Source organism: Globicephala melas, chromosome 11, assembly GCF_963455315.2.
Source record: "Globicephala melas chromosome 11, mGloMel1.2, whole genome shotgun sequence".
Taxonomy (NCBI): Eukaryota; Metazoa; Chordata; class Mammalia; order Artiodactyla; family Delphinidae; genus Globicephala; species Globicephala melas.
Genome location: NC_083324.2, coordinates 27,576,350 through 27,592,781, shown reverse-complemented (window position 1 = coordinate 27,592,781; position 16,432 = coordinate 27,576,350). Strand labels below are relative to the sequence as shown.

The following is a 16,432-nucleotide window of genomic DNA, read 5'->3' as shown; positions in this document are numbered from 1 at the left end:
AGAGAACTCTCCAGGGCTCTACCTTCTAGTGACACTTAGCAAGGGTGTGTACACCCCGACACTTTGGCCTTAATAGAACCTGGTCACCCAATTATTATTTAAAAGGACCAGCTTTGGGACTTCCCTGGCGGTCCAGTGCTTAAGACTCTGCGCTTCCACTGCAGGGGGCGCAGGTTCAATCCCTGGTTGGGGAACTAAGTAGGATCCCATATGCCGCCTGGTGCGGCCAAAATAAAATAAAATAAAAATAAAAAATGAAAGGACCAGATTTAATCATTTACTAAGGCTTAGATTGTGTCGAAGAAGGCAATAAAGTAGACAATACCTTTTTCAGAAGTTTTATCTGAAATTATAAGGCAGTTGGAGAGCATAAAGGGGACCTCTCCAGGTTCACTGACAAACTGCTTTTCGTGGCTCATTCTCTATACTGTTCTGCCAACAATTATCACACTGCGCCTTGCATCACAGCGTTGAACTCTGCAGATTAACGTTCGAAAATAACTCGCACATTTCTCAGGGCACCCTTAGCCTTTGGAATTTCTTTAGCAGTGATACCAAGATCTGAATAACACACCACCTGTTAAGAAGTGTCTCTAGATTTTGGACGATTTTCACGTGATGTTTACAGATAGACACAGTTCATCTACGTTGCCATAAAACGGGCAGTTTCGCGCCATCATTGAAAGCCTCCCTGCCTGGGATTTGAACCTATTGTAACAACCATTATCAATCAGTCAGTCATTCCCCAAAGGTTTTTTGAAGGCTTAGTGTGGGAGAGGCTCTGGACTTGCTGCTGCAGTGCCTCTTCCAAACAAAACTCAAAGTCTCGTTAACATGGTGTTAATACTATAACTGCTGATACTCATATCATATAACTCACAGGCTTTGAGGACATTACAGACAGAAAATTTTCATTCTCTTTTTTTCTTTTTTCTTTTGTTCGTCTGATAGATATATCTGCAGTCAAATATATTCTAGTTCAAGCATTGGAACTTACTAGATGCTTAGTAAATATTTGTTGAGTGTATGAGTTAGTGAATTAATGAATGGGTGAGTAGATGGTTGAAGGGATGAAGTTCATCACTGATAATTTAACAAAAAATATTTACTATTCAAAATGTATTGAATTCTTTGTATGTGCTTGGCACTGTGCTGCGTATTTTATGTGGATTGTCTCATTTGACTGTCTCAACAGCTCTGTTAGGGAAATACTGTTAGTATCTCCATTTCATAGATTGAAGAAACTGAGGCTGATTTGAACCAAGTCAACGTGACTTTGAAGACTGTGTTTAATTAGGAGCAAATTAGGATCTGTTCAAAAAGAAGGCAGGAAACTTGCCTTAGCAGTCCTTTATTAATTCTCCTCTTCCTCGTATTATTATGTTGTTGTTATTATTATTATTATTTGCTTTTGGCTTGCAAAACCTCCAGAGTCCCTTCAAAGAAAATAATACCACAGCCCATCTCAGTGTAATATCTGATCTCTAAGCTGTGGGGAGTAGTACCTGTTGTCAGACACATCCTTTCATCTTACCCATGCAGGTCCAGTCTGGGAAGTGTGAGTCATCATCCACTGGCCCAGAGTGATTAAGTTACTTACCTCAGGTCACACAGCCAGCATACAACCAGGGCTTGAATCAGATTCTTTGGACATAAATCCCAGAATTTTTTCAGCTCTCTAGATATCCCGGCTAAAGTTTTCTTTGAACTCTTTCTTCCTTATTTCTTTGCCCTTCTTTACCTCTTTAATAGCTACCTGTTTTGCTTTTCAGAAAACATCTGTTAGCGCCTACTCTCTGCTGGCACTAAGATAGAGCTGGTGATATAAAATCAAATTAAATAAAATGTTAACCAGATTTTCAGAAACAGGGACCTGATTGAAATAAAAAGGGATTTATTCGGGGTTTGGTAGGACTGCAGCCTGAGACACAGATTCAGGAAACACTTGACTTGTGTTCCACTGGGCTACAAAATGGAGGAGGCTTCTAAGGGCAAAAATACGTAAGGTTACAGTTGGTTACATGAGTTGTTTATCAAGAATTATAACTGGAGCTGGCAAGAAGTAAGGGTGCTTGTTAAGTGAGGATTGGTTGGGAGGTCGAAATGGTTGCATAGTCACAAGGGGAGAACTTATGACCATCAGTCTGCAGCTGGCAGGTATTATTCTGAATATGCCTGGTGGTGTCCATGGCTCTGGTGCAGTTCAAAGAAAGTTCAGGTTCTCAGTGGTGCAGGGATGTGTCTGAGACCAGATCCTCAATGAGAGCCTGATTCCACTTTTCTTTTTTTGAAGTTATGAATTGTATTTTATTTTTTTTATATAGCAGGTTCTTATTAGTTATCCATATTATACATATTAGTGTATCTATGTCAATCCCAATCTCCCAACTCATCACACCACCACCACCACCCCACCACTTTCCCCCCTCCCTGCCCATACGTTTGTATGTCGATTCCACTTTTATATGCCTGAACTGTGATTACTCCATTATAATTTCAATTCATCATTGAAAGTTTGAGCCCTGTCTTCAGGGAGCTATCAGCCCAGTCAGGAGGCAGGTGTTTAAATAGGTCATTGAAGTGAAGTATAGTAACTGCTATGAGAGAGCAGGTGTCACAGGTGGTACCTTGGTGACACTTGGAGGGGATGAGGACCTCTGACCTGCTGGAATTTCAAGGACCCTCCAGCCTGGATTTTCTCTAATGCACCAACCACCTAGGCTGCACCTCACCTTCAGGTGATGACAGGCAGAGATTGGTGCTTGCAGGGAGCGAAACAGAGTGATGGTTAGCAAATACATGGGACGGGCCAGTTTGGATGGGCGCTCAGGGAAGGCTTTGTGATTGAGTCATATTGGACTGAGGTCTGAAAACTGAGAACCTGCCCGGCATAGAGCTGAACGAGGAACCTTCTCGGCAGAGGGTCAGCGGGACAAAGGCCTGGAGGCAGTGAAGTGTTCAGGGTGTTTGAAGAAGAGGAGGGGGGACAATGAGGCTCGACTGTAGTGAACCATGGGAATAAAAAGAATTATTATTATTATATCATTATTATGGGATAAGAACCTACAGGTGGCCTGGGCCCAGATCTTGGAACACTTTTAAGCAGGCCTGTGTTGTGATTGGATTTAATTTTTAAAAGATCATTCTCAGTGACTCTCAGACTCACCTAGAGAGCTTTTAAGCACCCAGGCCACACCTCAGGTCAGTGGGAACAGCGTTTTGTCACTGTTGTTGTCTGTGTTTTTTTCTGAAAGCTGATTAGAAGGGATTCCAGTGGGCAGCCAGGGGAGGACCACTGGTGTAACTGCTGCGTAGAGAAGGACTTCCTGGAGGGTGCAGTAAAGAAAGCAGGGAAACCAGTTAGGTGAGGCGGTCAGAGGTTGTTTAGGTTCAAGGTGGTGGTGGCCTGGGCTAGGATCAGAATGGAGGAGCTGGCAAGAGGTGGTGGACAAATTCAAGTTATGTTGAGGAGGTAGAATCTTCTGGACTATTTTTTTTGCCTGTGTCGAGTCTCAGTTGCGGCACACGGGGTCTTCTTTGAGGCGTGCGGGACCTTTCGTTGTGGTGCAGGCTCTTCATTGCAGCGCGCGGGCTCCTCTTCTCTAGTTGTGGCGCGCGGGCTTCTCTAGTTGTGGCGCGCAGGCTCCAGGGCGCGTGGGCTCTGTAGTTTTGGCACGCGGGCTTAGCTGCCCCGTGGCATGTGGGATCCTAGTTCCCCGACCAGGGACCGGACCCATGTCCCCTGCGTTGGAAGGCAGATTCTTCACCACTGGACCACCAGGGAAGTCCCTCTCTGGACTTCCTGATGAATCATATGTAGGTGGGGCAAGAAAGGGAGGAATCAAAATAATTCCAAGTTTTGGCAATTGATCTATTGGGTTGAAAGATGGTACCATTTTAATGAAATGAAATTTTGACATGGAGGTCATGATGGACTGAATTTAGATTGGAACCCCCAAATTGTTGGTCTGTCTGTAACCAGAAGTAGAGTTGTATTTATGTCTTTGTGTGTGCCTGGTCATGGTGCCTCTTTGGGGAAAGAGTGACTCTATCTACATTTGTTATGAATCTTGAATATGTTAGTCACTGGGCTAAACATTCATTTAATGCCCTTAACCACCCTGTGAGGTTATGGGGGAGTAATCCCCATTTTACAGATGAGGAAATTGAGGCACAGTGGGATTGTAATCAACCTTCCCATAATCACACAGCCGTTAAGTGGAAAACTTTTGAACCTGGGTCTACCGACCTGGTTTCAGAAACCCTGCACTAGTCTTAGAAACCCAGGTTGCTTTTGCAGGTGAGTTTATCACATTCAAGTACAGGAGATCCACCTGCATTGTTTCTAAGGAGTGATTTATTCTCAGGTTATTGTCGATGGCAGTTTTTATAAGCTAAGCTTCTTCCTGCTTAAATGTTACCTGCACTTATACCCCACTGGAGCCATTTTTTCCAACTGAGCTGCTGGAGGAATTGAAAAATCCTGAGTACTGCTGCTGAAATAAGTAGACTACATGCTCTACGAAGAAGTCATATTATTTTCTCGAAGAAGAGGAAGTTGGCCCAGTGAGGCAGTGATTCCTCGGAACAAACTTTCTGGTTTTCCATTTTGTTCTGCTGCAAATGGCACGTTCTATCAATCAAGACCTGCTGGGAAAGATTTTGTCTTTGCTTGTTGCAATTTAATTTTATCCTCTGTTGAACTGAGGTGCATTTTAAATACAAAGCTGAACTGTTAGGTTAGCATTGATCTGTATCCTCCTTGAGATGGGGCTGGCCTTTGTTTAGACGTATCACTTACTTAAAGGGAATTTCTTTAATTTGTGGATTTGAAGACATTGGTCCACTTAAATCATCTTTTTGTATCCCCCTAAAACACTGTTTACCGAAGGCTCTTTAACCAGACACTGACAGCTTTAACAATGTCTGCTGAAAACAGTTTTCACTGGTTTCTTGGTGGATGAAGTGGGATGTTTGGAAGAGTTAACACGATGATTTTTTTTTTTTTTTTTGCGGTACGCGGGCCTCTCACCGCTGTGGCCTCTCCCGCTGCGGAGCACAGGCTCCGGACGCACAGGCTCAGCGGCCATGGCTCATGGGCCCAGCTGCTCCGCGGCATGTGGGATCTTCCCAGACCGGGGCATGAACCCGCGTCCCCTGCATCGGCAGGCGGACTCTCAACCACTGCGTCACCAGGGAAGCCCTAACACGATGATTTTAAAGGACAGTAACAGGGAGCATAAGTCCCCCTTATAGTATCAGGCACCAGAGCCCTCCCATGAATGCATGATTTAGAATAGGAAATGCCCTGTGAGGTATTGCTTGGGAGACTGGATTGATACTTAATCAGTCTTCAGAGACTACACTATAGGAGCAATCATTCAGGGCTCCAAATGAAGCAGAGAGTAGAAATACCCCATCCAAAAGAAAAAAAAAAGCATTGGGGTGTGTAGTTAGTTTGCACTTGGCTTGCTTGCTGTGACTCAGGAATAACAGCTGCTCACGCCTGTGCATTCTGCTGTGCACCTTGCCCAGGGACAGCTTTCATTAAGAAGGCGTTAGCTTTGGTGCTGCAACTTGCTGCTTTTCTATGTTTGCTTAAACAAAAAAGCTACTGCAAACTCTTTGCCCCAGAGTTGATGATCCGTGATTACTGGCTCCTCTTGGAGGTTGCTGATTATTTCTGCCACGTTTCCCTGGTTGGAACTTGGATTCTACACATACTGCTTCCCCTCAAACTCTAGAAGCTGTGATGTAACGTAGCAGCTCAGGTCTAAGAGCGGTCAGGGTTTATTCAGAAGGAAGGGGAGTACCTTTTCATAGGTGATGCAGAGTGAGGACCGTGGTGAAGTGTGGATTGTTCACAGAAGCCAGGGCCCTCATCCCCTCTGTGGGAGCTAGAACTAGACTCTCAGCTTTGTAAGGAGAAGCACCATGACTTGTCCAGTATCATATCCCAGTGCCCAGTTCTTGACATGTGAGTATCTACTGCTGTATAACGAATTACTAGAAGCTGAGAACCTGAAACACACATTTACCATCTCACAGTTTCTGTGGGCCCTCTGCTTCATGGTTTCTCAGAAGGCTGCAATCAGGGTGTCAGCCGGGCTGGTGTCTCATCTGAAAGTTCAGCTGGGGAAGGATCTATCCCACTCCCACTTTAGGTTGTTGGCAGAATTCAGTTCCTCCAGGGCTGTTTTACTGAGGACCTCGGGTTCCCTTCAGTTCCTCACCATACCTGCCCATCTAGCATGGCTATTTACTTCACAGCCCAGTAGGCACCAGGGAGAGTCTGCTAGCAAGATGGAGATGAGAATCTCTCGTTACCTAATCATAGAAGTGACTTCCCTTTGCCTTTGCCGCATTCTACTGGTTTAAAATAGGCCACTTGGGACTTCCCTGATGGCACAGTGGTTGAGAATCCTCCTGCCAATGCAGGGGACACGGGTTCGAGTCCTGGTCCGGGAAGATCCCACATGCTACGGAGCAGCTCAGCCCGTGCACCACAATTACTGAGCCTATGTTCTAGAGCCTGCGAGCCACAACTGCTGAGCCCGTGTGCCACAGCTACTGAAGCCCGTGTGCCTAGAGCCTGTGCTCCGCAACAAGAGAAGCCACCGCGATGAGAAGCCCGCACACCACAACGAAGAGTAGCCCCCGCTTGCCGCAACTAGAGAAAGCCCACGCACAGCAATGAAGACCCAACACAGCCAGAAGTAAATAAATAAATTTATAAATAGGGCTTCCCTGGTGGCGCAGTGGTTGAGAACTGCCTGCCAATGCAGGGGACATGGGTTCGAGCCCTGGTCTGGGAAGATCCCACATGCCGCGGAGCAACTAGGCCCCTGAGCCACAGCTACTGAGCCTGCGCGTCTGGAGCCTGTGCTCCGCAACAAGAGAGGCCACGACAGTGAGAGGCCCACGCACCGCGATGAAGAGTGGCCCCTGCTCGCCGCAACTAGAGAAAGCCCTCGCACAGAAACGAAGACCCAACACAGCCAAAAAAAATAAAAAAAATTTATAAGTAAATAAAATAGGCCACTAGATCAGCCCAGCCTCAAAGAGTGGAGATTTGTAGGGCCTGAATACCTGGAGTGGGAACCATGGGGGGATATCTTAGAGTCAGCCTGCCACAGCATGCAGTAGGCACTCAGCATATATTTGTTAAGTGAATGAGCCTAAGAGCTGGGTTCTTATGATTTGGACCAAAGACATCCTATCATCTTTTCTACCCCCATCACATACTCTCTATATAAGATGAGCGAGGTTTGTTTTAATATTTTATATATTAAATTATATTAATATTATATACCTACATGATATTTACATAGTCTTCCCCCATCCTTCATATGCCATCTGGATGCTTGGTTACTGGACTTAGGGTTTATCCAAAATGATGCCCTTACCTACTCCTAAGGAGGAATTTTTTCAAGAGGAGGATCAATCTGGCGACCCCTTTGATCTGATACGCTTTGTCTCTCATGTTTCTCTTGCTGCATACGTGGTGTGGATTTAAAACAGTCCCCACATCATGCTTTCTGGATTCCCGAGTCTTTTGTAAATGGAGTGCCCCGAGCAGCTTTTTGCTTGGAGGGAATGAAAAAGCAAGGGTGAGGGTTCACATCTAATGTGTTTCAGTTGAAGTCACGGGCTACACGTGGAAGCAGTCAGCTCTGCTTTCTCCCCCAAGCCTTTGATATTGTTGGGGCTTTTCAGTGCGTGGCAGGATTATTAACAAGAGAAAGTCAACATTGTCCAGCATTGCCACACTGAATCGAGAGAAACGTGCCAGCGAGTCACTGAACCTGAAATAAGCTTCTCTTGCCCCAGGCTTCCCAACTTTTTTGTTGTTTGTTTAATTCCAAGGTCATGACAATATCTGTGTGAAATGGTTTGTGCTGTAGCTTAAGACTCTGGGTCACACTTTGCTAGGCTGGATTTTTTTTTTTTGCTTCTTCCCTGTTCAAGAGCAACCTTTACACCGAGAAGACTGGCAGGGGTGGGACAGGCAGGCTCTGGCACCCTGTCCTGAACTGCTGTAAACGCTTCCCCACTACCTTCTTGGCTCTGAAACACAATGCATTAAAAAGACAAAGAAGGACAAAAATCACCATGTGGGCCCCTATGGAAGTTCCATTGGTCAGATGCCCCGGTCTGCCCATTCCCTCCCTCTCTTCTGCTTTGGCTTTGAAATTGAGTGTTGAGTGAGTCCAGAGGCAGAGGAAATGGCACTGTATACGCAGCCCAAGGCAGTTTGATCCTCATGAAAATGAGAAATCACCTGTATTGACAATAGGCATGACTGCTGCTGGCAAGATCTGCACTTGCGCAAATTTGCTGCTGGGCCTTGCTATCACCCTGCTGGGTTGGTTTTTCCAGTAATAGACTCTTCCAAGCCAAGTCTGACAATTAAGTGGTAAATCCCCTCTGGTGAGCTGGAGAGGTGTGGGCAGAGGGATAGAGAACGGTCAGTTTAAGAAGACCAAGAGCATTCAATTCATTTCTTCTGTGGCCTTCTTTGGCCGTGCATTTCAATTATCTGGAGACGGATAACTTGTGAATTGACTGGTTTCCACGAATATTATGAATTAACAGGAAGTAAGCCATGTCCGTGCTCAAGTTCCATTGGAAGTGAGGAGGGCAAATCCTATTAGCATTTATAATTGTGTTGCCTTTTCATGTTAATCCCTTCCCATGGCTGAGGAATTAGGAATTTTCTCACCTGCTGATGGAAACCAGTCCCAGGAGTGTGTGTGTCCTGTCAAGTGCTGGAATATAGATGATGATATGAGACTGTGACCTTCCCCTCTGACAGGAGCTCTTCCTTCTCCGGTGAGATGCGTCTGTGATATTTTGCATATCTATTAGATATGCTTAACTACGACTGTGGAAATTCATTCTTTGAAGTTAAACCAAACCTCCTGGCCAGAAATCCATACTTGCTGTTACTTGATAGGGAAGTGAAAATCCTTCGTTTCATAGAAAGTCCTACAGCCTCACAGAGCTCCTTCTTCATTGGCCATTACACCTTCTGGATCGTGTCTCTGTTTTCTCTTTGACTTTGTGCCATGGCAGTTTGGGGTGGTAAATGCACCGATGCCTCTGATTCCTCTGTTTGCAATCCCACTTCAGCAGTGACGGTCCGGAGAGAATAGAAAATGTTATTGGGATATCAAAAGGGAAAAAAGAAATTTCTGCGTTAGAAACTGAGACGATAGGGTGTACAAGAAGAAAAGTCAAATTTCTGAGTATTAAAAAGAAGAGCCGCGGGGCTTCCCTGGTGGCGCAGTGGTTGGGAGTCTGCCTGCCGGTGCAGGGGACGCGGGTTCGTGCCCCGGTCTGGGAGGATCCCACATGCTGCAGAGCGGCTGGGCCCGTGGGCCATGGCCGCTGAGCCTGCGCGTCCGGAGCCTGTGCTCCACAGTGGGAGAGGCCACAGCAGTGAGAGGCCCGCGTACCACAAAAAAATTAAAAAATAAAAAGAAGAGCCAACCAAAGAATGATGTTTTCAGTATAGATCAGTGGTTAGTAGTTTGATGCTCTTATCTTTTTTTAAGATTTATTTATTATTTATTTACTTGTTTAATTTATTTTTGGCTGTGCTGGGTGTTAGTTGCGGCACACAGGGTCTTTGCTGAGGCATGCAGGATCTTTCCTTGCGGTATGTGGGCTCTTCCTTGTGGTGCTTGGGCTTCTCTCTAGTTGTGTTTTGCGGGCTTCTTCTTCTCTAGTTGTGGCCCACAGGCTCCAGGGTGGGTGGGCTCTGCAGTTTGCGGCGCACAGGCTCTGTAATTGAAGGCGCGCAAGCTCAGCAGTTGTGGCGCGTGGGCTTAGTTGCCCCGCAGCATGTGGTATCTTAGTTCCCTGACCAGGGATCGAACCTGCGTCCCCTGCATTGGAAGATGAATTCTTTACCACTGGACCACCAGGGAAGTCCCGTTCTTATCTTCTTGAACATATAGACACATTTCTGAAATTATTGACAAGCATTTATTTATTAATAAAGGAATCTGTTTGGTGCTCTGTCTCTGGAGAAGCCTTAACTGAAATGCAGTGTTGTAAAACAGCCAAGTTATGAATGGTTTTTGCTTGACAGCAACTTGAACTAAAACCTGGTGAGTGGTACCCAAGGTGTTGAAGTCAGAATGAAAGAAGCTGCAGCATCCTTGCTACATGGCTCTTTAGGTAAGAGCTGTGCAAGAAGAGAAGAATCAGATCTGAAATCAGACCTCCTAAGAAGTGCTTGCCCTTGTCCTGATAAACACTTTAGCTTCTGAATATACAGTTACCTGCTAACCATCAGCTTGGACAGATCATCATCTCTGCAACTCAGGAAGGATGTGCAGAATCTCTGGTCCTGCTGTTTGTCACTTTCCCCCGCGGCTGTGGTTAATGGTGTAGCCATTCACCCTCAGCAGGCATAAATCCTTTTTCCCACAAGAGGGTATTGGCTAGATACAACATTTATAGGACCAAAGGAGCAGCTGGCGATGTCAGTTTCAAGGCAACTAGGTTGTCTTGGACATCCTATTTAGCAGATGGCCAGGACTTGATAGATGGAAGGTTATTAGGATCCAAGTCAAGGGCCACATGGCACCGTGGATGGGAAAAGTAAACGGCAGCACATCCGAATGCAGACACACAGTCTGGTGGGGCTTCTCTGCCTCATGTCATTTTGCTTCAAGCAGGAATAAATGTCTGTCTGCCTGTAGAGCCTGGATTATCAACACATCTCTAGAGATTATCAGTAAGTTGGTTACTAAATTGATAGTTGGCTGAATCCTTATGTCTATTATTTGGGAAAAAAATTTTATGAAGTTTAGATTTCATCAGCATTTATATAAATTGGGCCTTTTGCCCAAACCTACATGGTTTCCTGTATTGCTAATGTCTCTTTGTCTTTTGGTTATATCCAAAGACAACTTAAAAGCTTTCATTTCAGAGCCCTCTGTTGCATCTGTATTGGAAGTGCCCTAAGCTATGTTTTGCAATGAGAGCACAAACTCTGCAGGGAAAGGGGTGTCCATTTCTTCTCGTCCATTTTAAGCTCATTTTTGCAATTGCTGCCCTTTCCGTATTACTGTGTAACTCCTTTGATCTTAAAGTGGAAGGAAGCAGATTTCAAGAGCTAGGAAAACTCCTCCTGTGGCTTTAGCAGGAGCAGTATATTACAAAAGGGAGTGGATGTCAAATAAAACATAAATTTGGATCATCTGAAATTCGAACTCAAGGAGGTATTGCTTTTAGAGCCAAGTGCACTGCGAAGTCTCAGGGATAAAACTGCTGTTGTTTGACATTCATTTACATTTGAACGTTTGGGTCGGGTTGTTGCCCTGTCATATCCAGCCCTTCCTGAATGTGGCATTTGTACTCAGCATTATACTCCAAGCTTCATGCATTTCATTCTCATAACATTATGAGATTTATCCCCATTTCACAGGTGAGGACACTGGAGCTCTAAAAATGGCAGTTTTTCCCCACCCCTTGGCCTCCTCTACCCAGGGCAGAGACCGGAGTATGAACAAGGGATGCTGCTACACCCTTTCCGTAGGCATATTTCAAAGCTGCCCAAATTGCTTAGGTTATGTCCCTGGATTTTTTTACGTGGCAAATTGGTTGAGGCAGTGAGTGGAAGGGAATATTTCAGTTAGGGTTATGCCTTTCTGGAACAAACCCACTTATTAACATGCTCTTTGGATTCTAACCCTGAGGTTTAGATCCAAGACATGAACTGGAGAGTAGGCTCTGTATTATTAGTAAGTTACTTTGACCAGCCAGTGATCTCCATTATTCTTTCTCTCTCTGTCCATCTTCTCAACCCCAGCCGTATAAACCAGCAGTGGAGGCTGTGGAAATAAATGGGCATTGGAGAAGGCTTTTCACTTTCCGGATTGCTTAGAATCTAGGGTCAGGCTCTTGAGCTCAAATGAGACCAGGACTGAGTAATCAGGCACAGAGATAGTGTAGTCAGAAGCAACCAGAAATTGAAGATGGAGTAGGTTATCAGCTTATTTTCCTTTTGCTTGGGCTACAGACATCATTGGTGGATGTAAGTCACAGAGGATTAGGAACAGTTTCCTTGAAGTTTCACATCATCAGATGAGACTAAATGCATTAAAGTGCCCTCCTGACTACAAAACATCCCCCCACAGTTGGGATCAAAAATCAGTATCCGTGAAATGTTGCCATGGTAGAGGAGGGGTTAACACAGTTTTGTAGAAGCACATGAGTTGATCAGGTTGATGGTAGATGTTGTGCCTTGTGATGGTGGCATCTCACTGAGAAACTTTCAAGACAAACTTTAAATAAGCAAAGTGTATTGGTTAAGAAAATTATTGATATTATAGCCTGTCCCCATCTTCCACCTCTGTACACAGTCATGAAACTCAGCTAAATTTTGCTCTGTAATTGATGATCCCAATTAGTTGAAACAACAATGACTTTGTTACTTTAGGTTGGCTGGGCGGTTCTTCTGGTCAAGGCCAGCTTGGCTGGTCTCTGCAGACTGCAGGTGGTCCATCTGAGGCTGAATGGTCTCAAATGGACTCACTCTCCTGTCTGGTAGTTGGCAGGCTGGTGGGTCTAGAATGGCTTCAGCCTGGACTGCATGTGTCTGCTCTTTGTGGTCTCTCATCCTCCAGTAGGCTAGCCTGGAGTTCCTCACCTGGTGGTTTCAGGATTTCAAAGATTAACAAGAGAGGATAAACCCTTGCATTCGCATCCCTGTATAAGCGTCTCCCTGCCTCATATTTGCTGTCCCTTTGGCCAAAGCATGTGGCCAAGCCCAGTTTGTCTGTTTGTTTTTAATTAAATAATTTCTTTATTGGCTGCGTTGGGTCTTCGTTGCTGCGTGTGGGCTTTCTCTAGCTGCAGCGAGCAGGGGCTACTCTTTGTTGTGGTGTGCGGGCTTCTCATTGCGGTGGCTTCTCTTGTTGTGGAGCATGGGCTCTAGGAACGCGGGCTTCAGTAGTTGCAGCAGGCGGGCTCAGTAGTTGTGGCTCGCGGGCTCTAGAACGCAGGCTCAGTAGTTGTGGTGCATGGGCTTAGTTGATCCGTGGCATGTGGGATCTTCCCGGACCGGGGCTCAAACCCGTGTCCGCTGCATTGGCAGGCAGATTCTTAACCACTGCACCACTAGGAAATCCCCAAGCCCAGTTTCAAAGAGTGGAGAGGCTGATGTGCGCTCTTGATGGGAGGAGTGGCCAATCACATTGCCAAGATGCATGTGACAGGGATGGCAGAAGTTTGTGGCCATTTTGCTATTTCCCACATACATTAAAGTAACTTCAGGTAGTTGAACTGGCATTAACGTGTCTCGCAGACTGAATCTGGACATGGGAGAAAGAAGACCGTGTTTTTGCCTGTAACTTCAATTTGATATGAGATATTTCTGTGGGCTCTTACTTTGTTCTGTCACTTGAAGTTTGGCCATTTACTGGTAGACTCTCTTACCTTGCATTCTTGAGTTGTGTTTCCATTTTTGGTCATGTTTTAAAATTTTTGATTAGTCTGTGCCATGGTGCAAATATGATTGTTTTTCATTTTGTGGTATTCTGTGGATGTTTGCCTTTCAGAAATGTTTTGTGCTTCAACCAGTGGCTTGAGCTTCCTTTAGGGCAATTTTGGAGCTACACTCATGGCAACTTCCAGAAATCCATCATTGTGATCTGATACACTGATACTTTTTTTTTTTTGTAGTACTTGTAGTGTTTACAATGTAGTACCAAATTCCACCTCATTTTATTAGTCTATAAACATAACCCCATACTTCATGATGCCTGTGTTTGAATTTAGTCGTAACTCAGGGCTCCAGACAATAATATGTAATTGCTGTTAACTCATAGAGCATCCAATCCGGGTTTTTCATTCTCAACTTCTGCATCGTTGGCATTGTGGGCCAGATAATTCATTGCTCTGGGGGGCTCTTCTGAACATTATGGGATGCTTAGCAGCAGCCCTGCCTCTACCCACTTGATGCTAATAGCCTCGCCCTTCCACCCTTACTTGTGACGACCAACAGTGTCAGCAGACATGGTCAAATATCCCCTGGGTGGGAATGGGGAGTGAGAGATAGGTAAAAATGCCTCCAGCTGAGAACCACTGCTTTAACTTGGAGACGCTGAGACAGCAGAGAGAAAGAAATTGTGACGTATGACTCATTATTAGAGAGCAAACTAGGATTGGCAGCCAGACAGGGAGGATCTATAAGGGAGGAAGGGGTGTGGCCATTTTTCAGCTACCTTAAAACTTAACCTAAGTTGGCCCTGGATTCATCTGGATTAACCAGGAAACATCAAGTTGGGTCTTGCTACCCATTGAAAGTTTCGTCAGTATCTCAACGTTATTGTGTTAGAAGTGGATTAAATGTAAATAACACCCTGGGGAAAAAATTTTAGGAGATATGCTGACCATAGATAATGGATTTGGGGAAACTCTTTATTTGGAAAAAGTTCAACATACACAAAAGTAGAGAAAATTGTATCGTGACCCTTCTGATACTCATCACCTAAGATCCTAAATGATTGATTAATGGCCAGTCCTGGTGCATCTATACCCGGCTTACTTCCTCTGTTATCCACTCCTGAGTTATTTGAAAGCAAAATCATTTCATTTGTAGCTATTTCAATATGTCTAAAAGAAAGAACTTAAAAACCAAAATTATAATATGCTAGTGGAATTTTAGTCTTCTAGAAAGGACAAGAATGAGAATTTATGCCGAGTAGTATCAGAACATAAGGGGAAGGCGCGAGGGTGAAGATCAAAGAGGCTTGACATTTCTTCGGCAGATTAAAAACTCCGGGGGGTGGGGGAGGGGAGGCCCCTGGTGGTCTAGTGGTTAGGACTCGACGCTTTCGCTCTGGGGCCCAGGTTCAGTCCCTGGTGGAGGAACTGAGATCCTGCAAGCCCTGGGGCACCGCCAAAATTAAAAAATGTAAAAATAAAACGTAAAAAAATACTCCAGCGGGGAAGGGAGGTTGGAGACACTGTCTCTTCGAGCTCCTTTCCGCTCTACATTTTCCCTGCTCGAGTGACTCTTAGAAATGTCTCTTTGAGCATAAGTTAAGACACAGGGAATCGGGATCCTTAAAAGGGAGAGTAAGCCGGCAGGGAACAGATCCATTTTTAAAAAGAAGAGGAAAAAACCATAATCCCAAAAAGGTATTGAAATATTCAATCACTGACGGATTGCTCTCTGATGACTTTCAGTGACGTTTTAGCCGATTGGGGTCTACTTTTAATAAAACAAAGCAAGGGGATAGTCTGCTTGCTTTTTAAGATTTTGCTAGGACTACGGTATTTCTCTCCTGTTCTAATGTATTCTGAGAAGTTTCTTTCTTTTGATTTAGACATCCTCACTTGGTTTTATTATGTCATCAATCTCCTGTGTTTGGTGAGAGCCATGGTGTATGTGAGACCCAAGCAGCTTGCTAGATAGCATCTATTTCCCCCGCCTTCTCTTTAGAAGATTAAACTGAGACTGTTGTGTCTGATGCCAGAATAGATTTAACCAACCATGTTTCCTTTACATATAGGTCAGTCCAAGGGACAATTCTGCACTGGATCCTATTATCCATGGGTTGAAGGGCGTCGTTCATCATGGTAAGTAAGCTGCATGCACTTCCTTTTGCTGGGATGCGAAGGGCTAAGGTCTCCGCCTAAAGGAATGGGTTATCTTGCAGAGGATGGAGTATGACACCCATTCCACATCCACTGATGTTGAATGGCATGAGGCCCATTATTTGATGGGTAGAGAGCACATCCATTTATTTCCTGCAAATGGATCTGGGTTAACAGTAAGCAATTTGTTTCTCTTCAGGTACCACTCGGAATGCATGTGTTATAAATCAGAACACCCTAAGATGTACCCTTCATACACGTTGAACCTGCCAGGTGCCTCATATCTATCCTAAAATTATTCCCTTTTCAAGTAACTTTTCATTTATGAATTTCTTGATTTGCCCCTCAGATGTAGGGGAAAAAAACTTAAGTAGCTGTGACAAGTCATTAAACTTTGCCGCACGTGAGCAAGTACCATCAGCTACTAGAAAGGAAAATGCTAGGCCGTGTTCTGTGCAGCAGACATCTTATCCTCAAGCATAAAACGGGAAGAGAAAGTAAGATAGATGGGTTCTGTCTTACCCAACTGTTTTTTATTGGAGGAATTTCCCTGCAACTTGATTATTGGCGATGCGTCATTACCTATGACATCAGGATCCTCTAATTTCAAAAGTACCCTTGTCACAGGGAGGTGTGGAGATGAGAGGTACTGTAATGATTTGAAAGATTTGAATAATCTAATTAGAATTCCAAAGACATTGACAGAAATAGCATTAGTAACCTTACTACATCTCCCCGTCATCTCCACGGCTATGATAAAGACATCTTCACACCTTTCTGGGAGGATGTCTTTTGACATTAGCCAGTTCTGCAG

The 16,432-nt window shown here is 44.7% G+C and overlaps 1 protein-coding gene across 5 annotated transcripts in view; it reads left to right on the top strand.

The window, feature by feature from the left end:
- Positions 1-16,432, top strand: part of PTPRG (protein tyrosine phosphatase receptor type G) — a 733,896-nt gene that overhangs the window by 542,614 nt on the left and 174,850 nt on the right. For all 5 annotated transcript variants that reach the window (XM_030867610.2, XM_030867608.2, XM_060307591.1 and 2 more), the window contains exon 6: positions 15,534-15,600. In XM_030867610.2, the coding sequence (XP_030723470.1) occupies positions 15,534-15,600 (67 nt within the window). The remainder of the gene's footprint in view (positions 1-15,533; positions 15,601-16,432) is intronic.